The 12,700-nt window shown below is 36.1% G+C and overlaps 1 protein-coding gene across 1 annotated transcript; it reads left to right on the forward strand.

Annotated features, from left to right (window-relative positions):
* The first annotated feature begins 2,246 nt into the window (after positions 1 to 2,246).
* Positions 2,247 to 7,552, forward strand: LOC113335937 (ankyrin repeat and SOCS box protein 2-like). The gene is made up of 13 exons (XM_026581949.1): positions 2,247 to 2,300; positions 2,401 to 2,430; positions 2,520 to 2,585; positions 2,670 to 2,846; positions 3,299 to 3,430; positions 4,200 to 4,339; positions 4,594 to 4,719; positions 5,625 to 5,750; positions 6,019 to 6,171; positions 6,560 to 6,661; positions 6,811 to 6,981; positions 7,059 to 7,138; positions 7,247 to 7,552. Exons 2-13 carry the CDS (start codon positions 2,427 to 2,429, stop codon positions 7,284 to 7,286), a joined length of 1,317 nt encoding a protein of 438 aa, XP_026437734.1. The 5' UTR covers positions 2,247 to 2,300; positions 2,401 to 2,426; the 3' UTR covers positions 7,287 to 7,552.
* The last annotated feature ends 5,148 nt before the right edge of the window (positions 7,553 to 12,700 follow it).

Raw genomic sequence — 12,700 nt, forward strand, 5'->3', positions numbered from 1 at the left:
CCATTGCAACCTTTTAAAACTTTTTGATTGTCACTTTCCACTATCACTTTAGTAAGTCCCAACTCTTGAATCCACTGAAGATCTTTAAGAAGGACTAACGTCTCAGATTGCTTTATATCTTTGGCTCTTGTTTGTATGTCATTGGCCCCACGAATGTCCCAGTATAATCACGCAAAATAAGAGAAAAACCAGCATTAGAAAACTTTGTGACAATATAAGCATTAATGTTCAGTTTCAACCAGCTTTCAGGTGGCTTTTGCCAACTTAATTTGTTGCATATATAACTTTATATTTCTATTATTCAATCATTAATTTGTTGCATATATACCATGACAATTTTTCAAATATGGGGATACTGCACTTCACGGGAAGCTTCTTGCTCAAACCAAGATTTTATCCAACTTTGTATGTCATCCTTTTGTTCCAGAGAATTTAGTAAATCTGAAGATATTCCAATCCAAATGACTTTTGAGTAGTTGCATTCCATTTACAGGTGAGTTGCATTCTCCTCTTCCTTGTTATACATAGAACATGTAACAAATTAATATATCTGTGTTGAATTTCCTACTTTAGCATTCACTTGAAGAATATTGTGACAACATTTCCATAGCAATTATTGAACTTTATGGGGCAGTTGAGTGTGCCATAATCTCAGTCATGCTTTCTCTGACATTTGGAAGCTTTGTTGTTGTAGATGATAAACTTATTTTTTATAGATTTCTTTATACACTGACTTGGTAGTTAATTCACCACATTTGGTGACAGACCATCCTTGTTTATCTCTTGCTCCTTCTGTGAGAGTGATGTAGAGAATTCTTCTGACTTGATCTTGATCAAATAAGTTATTTAGCTCATCCATCTTCCAATTTCAAGAGTTATTATTTATCAACTCAGAGACTTTCATATTAGGATTAACATTGTTGTCATTCTGGTTGATGATATTTGCTTCAGTTTTTGGGATCCACTTGTGTCGAAAAGCTTTTAGTTCAACCAACCTGTAGAGAAGATGAAGTTATACTTACATAATTGGCAAGGAAAATTCATTAATCAAGCTAGAAGAACTACTCGGATTAAATCCACTCTTGGGTCTATTGCTCAATACCAAATGAGTATCTTCAGTATGCCTGGCAAGTCTGCTGCAAAGATAAATAATATTCAAATGAATTATTTCTTGAATAAAAAGAATAACAGATGAGCTTGTCCCAAAGCTTGTAAAGGTGTTTTCTTACCAAAGAGATATGGAGGATTGGGTTTTAAAGACACAAAAAGCTTCAATCTAGCTTTGTTAACAAAGCTAGCTTGGAGAATGTTGAATGGGTAAAATTGATGAGAGCAAAATACTTCGGAGATAAAGACCCACTAACTGGTACTCTCATATTTTAACCAGGAAACCTAGTCCCATTATCTCCCACACTATCTCTATTGGCTATTGTGATAAATGGATGCCCCCACCCACTGGTTGGATAAAACGTAACACTGATGAAGCTTATGATGATATTTATGGGAATAATGGTGCAGGATATGTGATGAGGGACTTCTCAAACACTGCTTCCTTATGTGCGTCTTAGTTTTTGAAGTAGAGTCTGCTTAAGAAGCTGAAGGCAGGGCTATTTGGGCAGCCTTGAAGAAAGTTGTGGAGCAAAAACTTACTCATATCATCATAGAAAGTGATGCTCAGAATCTCATCAACCAATTTTCTGCTGGTTTGTTTGAGGGAGATTCTAGAAGGGATGCTATATTTAAGGATATTCAGTTTTTCTCTTCTACCTTAGTTGCTTGTTTGTTTACTTTTCAACCCCGCATATGTAATTCTGTGGCACATAAACTAGCCCTTGGGGCCAAAACAAATCATTTTACTATGTACTAGTATGTTCCTCTAATTTAGATGTTGCAAATTGTTGAATGAGACCATTAGCCTTGTTGAAGGCCGTTGCTTAGAAAAAAAAAAAAAAAAACTGACACTCTCATAGGCAAAGTATTCAAAAAGGGCCGGATAAATAGGCTTTTGGCCTAGTGCCTCGTGAATGGTTTTTGAATAGTTGGGCTAGGCCCAGTTTCAGCACGGACGGTTCGGTAACAATCCCGTGTCCCCAGTCCTCCACTAACGACGTGGCGAGTAATATAGGTGCCAGCTTGCTTGCCACTTGCCACCGCGTCGTAGTGCACTTCCCGCTCGCACTTTTTTGTTTCCCAAGATTAAGCAAAATAAAACCCTCTAAAACCATTATTTCCCAATTTAATTTCATCTCTGCTCTGGGAAGATACTTCAGAAGAAAACCCTAAATTGAAGACCCCTGGATGTCCGTTTTCATATTCATCCGTGAAAAACTGGTTTCTCTTCTTTGGTTTCACTTTCACCGTCTCTGTCTCGAGTTCTGATCTTCTTTTTTTCATTTGCAGTTGAAAAATCGTAGTTTATACAAGCTATGGGTAAGTTAGAGGACGATCTGGAATCAAGTCTTCTTCTCCCTTATCCTCTTACAACTCCTTGTTTAACTGTGTCCTTGTTTTGTATGCAGAAGCACCGGCACCACATTGTGAGTTGTTAAATGCTGCTTATAAGGGGGAACTTAATCGCTTCAAGAGTAAGAACGACAGTATATATCTATGTTTGCATTTTTTTTTTAGTTATTATTATTTTCTTCAATTTTTGTTTGGTTATATTTTAGGGTCGGCTTTGAATCATGCTAAAGGTGAAGGGATTGGAGTAAAAGAAGCGATTGAGAAGCTTAAACTTGAAGATGGAAGAGGATGTCTTCATTTTGCTGCTGCAGGAGGAAGTTTACAAGTTTGCAAATACTTGCTTGAGAAATTGAAACTTGATGTGGATTCCAGAGATGGTGAAGGTAATGATATCTCTTCTTTTTAACATTAAAATACTAAGAGATTATGTCTTACTGAGCAATGATATTCTGTTAGGGGTCAATTTTGATTTCTCAATTTCTTTATGCCGAAAGATCAGCGTATGTCAACGACGTCTTTAAAATCCAAATTGTAGAATTGTTTTTTGGAAAAATTGAGGGCTACTGATGTGGGGAATCTTAGAGTTGCCAAGAATATTTGGTCAATATGAATATGACTGATTGTCGGAAGATAAAAAAAATTCGGTCTTCTAATGATAAAGATCTCAAAACTAAAAGACGTCATGAAATATTGTCTAGTACTGTTAAGCCATATTATGCTATTAATTGTAGAGAAGGGTACTGGTCAGAAACATGGTTAAGAGTCAAGATCTATCAAGTCATGCTGTCCGAGATTTATCTTCATTTAACGTCTCCTTGTTATATTTATTTTACAGGTTCCACACCCTTGTATCATGCATGTGCTGAAGGGCATTTTGACATGGTTAGATATCTTCTTGAAAAGGGTGCCAACCCTGATGCGTCAAATGATACGAATCGCACTCCATTACATCAAGCTGCTAAGTCAGGTACTCTATTTTTAGATGAATTTTTCAGTATTCTGTTAGATACTTGATCTTCAATGGTGCATTTGATTCTAAACATGCCGTCACATCTTAAATTGAAATCTACCTTTACATAAATGTTAGTTACACATTTATGCATTACACCCAATATTTGCTAATTGAAAAAGTTGTGACTGTGTTTAAAACTCAGCTCATCTGGACACACTGAAGGATGTACCTTATTAAGTAAATTAGTGCCTGTATAGGATCGCTTATTTACTAGTAGTCCTAACTATAAGCTAGGATTAGTTTACCTGTTAACGAGGCCCGGATCTGGCCAAAATGTTGGATCAGTTAAATGATAGCCAACCACAAAGATAACATAGTTATACGTGACCTCCTGCCTGCCTTGATGATCGCCCTACTAGTCACTAGAGAGCCACCTTGATTTGGCTGTCCAAAAATATCCTAGTCTCAAATTTACACTGTGATATAGATGCTTGGGTCAATGTGAAAATAATTAAACTGCCTTTCAGTGGGTCTTAAAACATGCAAAATACTCCATTTCGGTGTAGTTCTCGTTGGACCTATACAGAGCTTAAACTTCCCCAAAGTAGGTTATGAAATCTGAATATTAGTAAGATGTTTCTTAACTTTGTACCCAACATCTTTAACTAAGCATGCAATTCATATGAGGTATTATGTGCAGGTGATACAAGGATAATAACCTTGTTACTTTCAAGGGGTGTTCGCGTTAACTAAGCATGCAATTCTTATGAGGTATTATGTGCAGGTGATGCAAGGATAATAACCTTGTTACTTTCAAGGGGTGTTCGCGTAGATGTTGTAAGTAACTCAGGCAATGCCCTTCAGTTTGCTGCTGCTCTTGGTCATCCAGATGCGGTTAAACTGTTGTTGGATCATGGTGCAGATGTAAGTTGGGTTCTTCTGCTGGTATTGAACCGTTGTCCATTTGCAAATTAGTCTATCAAGAAGAAAATCAACATGTCCTTAGAATGTCAGCTTCAACTCTTAAAACATACTAAGTTATCAATCATCTCTTTGTATAACTTCATGCAATTTATTTTATTTGCACAAATGGCTAGGACAATTATCTCTAACAGCAATTCTTGGTACCTACTTCTTCAATTGTTGTCAATCTTAATTGATTTTCTTTTACCATGCAGCCTAATTGTGATAATAGTCAGGGTATGCTCAGACCACTATTTGCGGCAATGTTTACCAAGTCAGGGGAGTGCATCGGTTCATTAAAAGAAGAGAAAAAAAAGGAATGCATGGAACTTTTACTACAGGTAACAAATTTCCTGAACCTTCTGGTGGCACGATGTTTTTTTGTTTACTCAGACCAAGGCATGTTTGGGAATTTGCAACTGTAAGTTCCTTCATAAACCAGAAGAGGCAATTATCATTATTTTATATATGTGTATATATATTGCTGATAATTTTCAATATTTCTCACAGCATTTGATTGTTTGGGTTGGGTATTACCGGTGATCTAAATTTTAAAGTTGACTAATGAATTTCTGACTGCAAAAGCTGATATAATAGTATTCCAATTCTCAAAAAAAAAAAAAAAAAAACCGTTCTCTGTAATGGTATCGCAGTTACTTTGTATCTTTTGTTTCAGATAAGTCCTGTTTTCTTTATCAGCAGGTCCACATTGCTGATTTTTTTTTAACCATATGAGGCCTGCCTCTACTTGTGCCTTTTTTACTTAACCTTGTCGAAAGCCTTGCCCATGTGGTCCATTTGGATTTGGTTATAGATGTTGTTCCAACTGAATCAAGTACATCATTTCTCCGGTTGACCCTGTGTCGAGCCATAAACCTGTCTGCTTTTTGTGAATAAAATCTGTGAGATCCACCATAATTGTTACTCTTATATCTTGTTATGAGCTGCTAACAAGATTAGTTAGCTCATAACAAGATTAGTTACCAAAATTTGAAGTCAACCAGTCATTGACATACTCTGTAAAAAAAAGAACTTCGTAATATTATGTCTATGGATGTGACAAAACATAATTCTTATGGACACAGGGTCAACCAGAGAAATGGGAGTAATAGTTCTGGAGGTCTTGCAAAAACTCTTATTATCGCGAATCCACATGCTTTTGTAATTTTTACCTCCCATTGTAATGCACCGTTCACAGCTTTTCTGTGTTTGAGCATTTAATAACTTCTGATTCTATTATATATAGGCAGGAGCTGACCCAAATGTTCCATCATATGGAAAGACACCTCTGATATTTGCAGCAATGGAAGGAAGCGTAGAAGAAATTACACGCTTACTGGAAGCTGGTGCGGATCCAAATTATAAATCGAATGTACGGGTGTATTAATCTTTGCTACTTGCTCCATGTTTGTCCAAATATTGATATCTTCTGAGAGCATGTGTTATCTTCACACGGATGATTATGCAGGTCCATACAACTATATCATAAATTTGCACCTCAATGACACATCTAACCAAAAAAAAAAAAAGACGTCATTAAATTTCCCAACTGTTTTAAACCTTATTACAGTAGAACTGTAAACGTCCTGCTGTATGACATTCAAATTCTTATCTACATTTGTTTTTGGTTACCATCACAGGAAGGGATGACAGCATTGGAAGTTGCCGCTATCGACTGCAATTATCAAATTGTTGGGATTCTTTTTCCTGTGACGTCTCGCATTCCAACTTATCCTGATTGGAGCATCCCCGGACTAATGAGGCACGTGAATTCTGATGCAAATAAAGTGCAGGTATGGAGTTTATACGTACGTGCCCTATGTGTTGTCTAACTTGGCTAGATTTCCTTACTTTCATGGTAACTTAGGAAAAGATTCTCTCACACGAGAATTTGTATTCCCAAAAACTAAAATAGCGTGCATTGAAGCTAGCCGACGGGTGTGACCCACTCTATAGCAGGCCAGCCTCAGGCTCAAGCTGGGTAACTTGACTTGTTAGCAAGTTTGGTTGGCTTTGGTTCACTAGGCAGGCACACCTGTTTAACTCATCTAGTTATGGTGCACCAACACTAATTTATACCATCTCACGTCTCTTACATTCACCAATAATTCAGAACTTTGAATGTGCTGGGATTCCCAAATTTGATACTGACTCATCAACAATTTGGAATATCTTTGGCAGAGGGATGTCCATAAGAAGGAGAAATTTAACCAGGCAAAATCAAAAGGAAGAGATGCATTTCAGGGAGAGAAATATCTTACGGCAGCAATCTGGCTCAGAGAGGTAATTTCTGATTGATAATTGCTGTAGCTTCACTTTTTATGTCATTGACTGGATACTCATGACGAAGTTATTCAACATCACAATTATATTTTCCTCTTCCTCTTATGTTGATTACGTTAATGATTTTGTCTTTTTGATAATGGAAATAGGCCCACATCAGTTTCCCAGAAGATGCAGCTATATTGTCCAACATGAGTGCCTGTTATGCACGCCTGGGTGACGGAATCAATGCACTTGACTTTGCCACTAAATGCATCTGTGAAAGGCCTGAATGGCCTAAAGCGTACTATAGGAAAGGTGTCGCGCTCAATATACAGAAAGTATGTATCTCCCCTTTATTATCTTTCTCTAATGAACAATATCCCTTTTCAACTTTTGGCTACTTCTTTTGTCACAGAGGTACGATGATGCAGCAGATGCCTTTCTTGAGGGTTTGACGCTCGATCCAGGAAACAAAGAGCTTAAAGATGCATACATGTAAAGTCTATACCTTCCCTTCCAACATCAAGATCCCTTGTATGAGATTTCCAGCTTTACTGACCTTGTTCGTTTCTTCATGCTAATATTGTTTTGTATCTTTACCAGGGAAGCTACTGAAGCCAGATTGAACTCTCTCCAAGTGTAGGAAGATAATGCTGAGTGTTGTGGAGATGAATGCATTAAAATGGCGAGAAGATATTCACATGTGAACAAATCAATCCCAAATATGATCTGTTGAAGTTTTATATCATTTAAATTTTGAAAAGTCATTTTTGTATTTTTGTATAAATACGTGGTGGGCATTTAGATGTAGGTTATGAAATCTTTGAGTGTGGAGGAAACCTTGTAACTTTTGATGTGCAAGTCTGGTTGGTACTAATATCAGTTCGCATTGCTCTATTGTGCTGGCTGCAGCTTCCACTGGCTTTAAAGTTGCACCTTTTTGTACTTGTTATTTTGCTCCTACTACTAGTTAAAATTGGTTCTCTTATCTGTTTATTTTTGAGCAAATGTAAGAGGTCTCCTTAGATCTTCTCATCTTTCTCATAATGTGCCACATTTATCTTTAACAGGTGATCTTTATCGTCTTTGCTTTTTCTTTTCTTTTCTTGAGCAATTCTAGACTTCTAGTTAAACTAAGAAATATCCATCTCATTTTGGATCTGCTTGGTTCTTATTCTAGTCAAATAAAAAAGTTAATGTTATTTGCCAAGCTGGATGGCCATTAGGATTACCAACACAAAATAGTTTTGTGGGTATTGTTTTCTATTTTATCCTTCCAAGCCTCCAGTTTTTTGATTCACACCATCCCTTATAGTCCTGTTTAGACGTAGTTTTTTGATTTCTAGAAGTCAAAAAGGTAAAATATCAGTTTTACCGATATTATTTCAAAAAACTTTTAAAAGCAAAAAGAATTTGTGAAGCAATATCTTTTCGACTCTAGTTTCTGTGTTTGATTTATGTCTTAGAGCATCTCCAATGCAAGGGGTAAAGGTCTTAAAATTGAATAATACCTAGGATTTAAGACTTTTTGCACCAAATTTCCATCTCCAACACAAGGGTCAAGGTCATATAGAGAGATGACATGGGTAAGTGGGGATAATGGAGAAAGTGTAAATAAGACTTCCACTAAGACCTTGGGTCTTAAAGCCACATCATTATTTTGTCTCTAAATTCAAATAATGTTTGTTAGATAATACCTTGGGAGTTGGAGATCAACTTGAGGTAAAAAAAATTACATTAATTTTTTTTTTTGTCATTTAACAATCACCCACACATAAGAATGTGTTAATAAGACCGCCACATAGGATGACCTTGACCCTATGCATTGGAGATGCTCTTACACATTTAAAACTAATTTTTTTGATTTCTACGTAAGAAATTAATTTGAGTATAAAACTGCAGAATAGATTTTAAAAAAATTTGATATTTGCTTATGTTTTATGCGGGTATCCAAACGTGCTATTAAGCTTACACTAAAAGTCCCTTGAAAAATGTGACGTTCTTTCAAGAACAACCTTGGTATAGGGGCGGCATGATTTAGTAGAGGGGCGGCACTGTGATAGTAATGTCCCTTTAGTTGGTTAGGGGATGTCCTAAAGGGGATGTAAATTGACTAGATTACCCTTTTCACCTTAAATCAACCAAAATCAAATCAATTTTTTTTAAACCCAATGAATCAGAAAAAATCAGATCAGTTTTTTTTTTTCATCTTCTTCTTCATCTTCTCTTCTCCTCCATCAACCGTAGCATCCATTAAAACTAAAAATTTCATCGTCTTCGATTAATCGGCGATTTGAAAAATGTTTGGAAAAACCCAGTCAGGGTTTAGTTTATCGTGTTGGATTTAAGTTAATTTTGTATCAAAAATTAGGGTTTTGTATGAAAATTGAAATTGAAAATTCTGGTTGCATGTGAGTTACGGTTGATAATAACTCAAATACGAACCGTAACTGTAGATTGGGTTGATGTTACGGTTGGTTTAAACTCAAATACCAACCGTAAGTTCTTAGTTTTGAGAAATATGTTCAGTTATGGTTTGTATTTGCATCATATTTATCAACGGTAATTGAGTTACGGTTTGCTACTCAAACAACCATAACAACCGTAAATAATCTTGTGTCTTAAGAATTTATCAAATAATGATTTACGGTTCAAAAGTTAATTACCAACCGTAACTGGTTTTACAATTGGATCTTCACAAAATTTAACCAGTTACAGTTGGTATTCGATAATTTACGAACCGTAACTAAGAGTTAAGGTTGGTCACGAGCAAAATTGCAACCGTAAGTTCCTCTGAAAATTTAAAAGTTTTGATTTTGTTACGTACTTTAGATAATTTTGAGCGAGAAAAAGCTAATGGGAACTAACTTAGAAGCATATCGGGTCACTGGAATCACTCATTTTGGTTGAGTGAATCAAAATCTAGGGTTTCACAAATATCACAAAAGTTTTTGCTTTTTCTTCTCCTCATAACTTTTTTTTTAACTCTAAAAATCTGATTTTGTTTTGATTTTGAGTTAATATAAGTGAAATTAATCATTAACACTAAACTTGATTATCATCACTAAACTAGGTTATCAACAATGAGGGTTAATTTGTCATTTCCAGTTCTTTTTTATAAGGGACACCTTGAATGATCATGTAATGACACTTTTTGTCCTATTAGAATGCCGCCCCTCTACTAAACCATGCCGCCCCTATCCCAAGGTTGTTCAAGAAGTGTGTAGTACTGTAGTGTCCAAGTAAATTCATGGTCTCGTGCCTGGGTATTTCATTTTGTCATTTCCAACCGGGAATGTCTTTCCACTAGGCCTGCACAGAACCGAACCGTAACCGCAAACCGAACCGATAACCGCACAAACCGAACCGTAACCGCACCGAACCGATAATCCAATGGTCGGTTTCGGTTTTAATTTTAATAACCGTTAGATCTTCGGTTCGGCCAACGGTTCTATCAATAACCGCAACCTAACCGAACCGATTAACCGATTAATGTAGGTCGTTGATTTATTTCTATTCTAATCAATCCTAGTCGTCTAAATTCAAGTAATCCTAGAGTATAAATAGTAGAAACCCTAAACTATTAAGCTGCAACTTCTTCATTTCTTCTTCATTTCCTCTCCCTCTCCGAGACTTCTCTCATGTCGCCTCCATCACCACCAGTAGCATATACCTCCTCCACCTCCATCAAGATTCAAGACTGAAGAGCACCACTACCTCTATGATCTAGTAAGTAGTAAGTGTTTTCTCCTTGATTTTTTTTCTAGGATTTTTTATTTTTAGGGTTTTTTTTATTCTCGAAATGGTTTGATTTCTGTTTATCAATCGATATTGTTTATCAATTGATTTAGGGTTATAATTATTTTTTTTGTTTTTTTTTTTATTATGTTCTCAGACCTTGAAGAGCAGGACCAGCAGCTAGAGTTCTTCATTAAAGCTAGAGAGTATTGTTAGCTGAAATAGGTAACTACTAACTAGTGCTTCAGTTTGACTTGTTCTGTTTGATTTGAGTTCAATCTTCAGTGTTGATTATGAAAAAGGTTTTGTTGATGTAAAACCCTTGAAGTGATTTATTATCTGTGAGTCTGTGACTATGAGCGAAAGGGTTTTAAACTTTTAATGAGTGTTGATTGATATGAGGTATTGTTGTTATATGAATTACTCTTTGAGAATTTATTTACTCTTTTCCATCTTTGTTAAATGCTTCATATCACATATAAAAGTTGGAACTATTCGTGTAATACTTATGTTGTGAAGTGAGATTTTGGTAACTGAGTTGATAGAGTTACAAATTATACCTGACCAATTAGTAGTGGCTAGGGTTTGATGATGAAATCCATGATTGTAATGCTGATTGGTTCCTAAATTGTTGCCTGAGCTTAAGTAGAATCCTTTGTTCTTCCTTATCTTCTTGAGTAGTGATATGTGTGCCTGTATTAAGAACTAAATGTTGGAAATGATGTTTGTTGCAGAGATATGTGTGCTTGTATTAAGAACTTGCTAGCCATTTCCAAGTTTCCAACTCAACTAACTTGTTTACATTTCGCATGAGCTGTAAATGGTTATGCGACTATGTACCAGATGACAATGCCAGCATTGAAGATGGTAATGGAATCTCTTCTATGTGTAATTGACTTAAAATTTGAATGAATGTAGTAACTAACTGTGGCTGATACACTAAGCATGATGAGTCAGATCTGTTATCTTCTTTTAGGTTAGAGAGTATGTAGCTTCTTTTCACATAGCTTGTCTGTAATTATAGCCTGCATCTTAGTGTTAGCTGTAACTCTTAATCTCAGTCATCCACTTTTAGTACATATTTGTATCTAGTTTGGTTTTAACTTTCTCAGTTTACTGCATATTGCATTCTGTAGCTTAGCTCTGTGACACTTGCTGTAGTTTTAGTTAATAATCTGAATCTGTAGCTTTCTTTTTTTTCTTAGCTTTTTGGTAACTACTGTCATATCTCTTCCTTGTTAGTTAAATCTGCTTCACTCAATCTCATCTATAATTTGTTGTCAGTTTGTATCTGATCTTAATAGAATCTGGAAGTCAAAACCAGTTTGAGTCTTTTGCATTCTGTAGTTATAATCTGCATCTTATCCCCATAAGCATTAGCCGTAGCTTTCAGTTTCAGTCATCCCATTCCAGTTGCTTACTTGCATTCTTTCAGTCTTATTGTTAAGAGAGGCAACTTTGCATCATTATCTTGTAGTGCAACTTAGTGTTACTTTGTAACTTAGTGTAACTTGGATGTTTATTTACTGAATGTGGTTTTGAAACATATTCATCTGACAGAAAGATAACAGCAATTGGGAATTTTCTATTGCAATGCCATGTTAACATTCCACTAGTCATTCTCTTATCTTATTCATTGCTTTTCTTTTTGGCATTCTTGTTGCAGACATTTTGGGCAAGGATGAAGATTAAGGGGATGATTGGCTTGAGAAATTGATGGACTGCAGTCTTTTACTGGTCTGCTACTTGAGAAATGAAGATTAAGGGGATGACTGCAGTCTTTTACTGGCAACTTTTCATCCTACTTGCTCTGTTTAGACTTTGGTTAATCTTCAGATTTTGGTTACCTTGTTTTTGAACTTCAACTCAGTTTTTAATCTTTAGACTTTGGTTATCTTGTTAAGACTTAAGTATGAAATGTATCAGTTTATTAAGAATTTCAGAATATATATGTACAGGTGCAGATATAGGTACAATAACCGAACCGAACCGTAAAATAATCGAATAGTGTCGGTGCGGTTAAAAACCGAACTGAATACTAAACCGTTCGGTTGCGGTTTTAATTGTGATAACCGCACTATACACGGTTAGGTGAACGGTTTTACCAACAACCGCACCGAACCGAACCGTGTGCGGGCCAACTTTCCACAGTTTGCCAAACCCATTTTCAGCACGGACGGACGGTAAATAACACTCCGCCTCCGGTATACCTGCCACTGTCGTAGTGTCGTGTCGTCACTTCTCGCGCGCACTTTTATTTTTCCCAAGAAATAAAAAATAAAACCTCTAAAACCCTTTCACTTCCCAGCCTCTCAATCT

Source organism: Papaver somniferum, chromosome 1 (genome assembly GCF_003573695.1).
Source record: "Papaver somniferum cultivar HN1 chromosome 1, ASM357369v1, whole genome shotgun sequence".
NCBI lineage: Eukaryota > Viridiplantae > Streptophyta > Magnoliopsida > Ranunculales > Papaveraceae > Papaver > Papaver somniferum.

Excerpts from the sequence above, each read along its gene's own strand:
- LOC113335937 (XM_026581949.1), top strand. Across the intron at positions 3,431-4,199 it reads ACATCAAGCTGCTAAGTCAG|GTGATGCAAGGATAATAACC; the intron begins GTACTCTATTTT and ends TATTATGTGCAG. Across the intron at positions 6,662-6,810 it reads CAGCAATCTGGCTCAGAGAG|GCCCACATCAGTTTCCCAGA; the intron begins GTAATTTCTGAT and ends TAATGGAAATAG.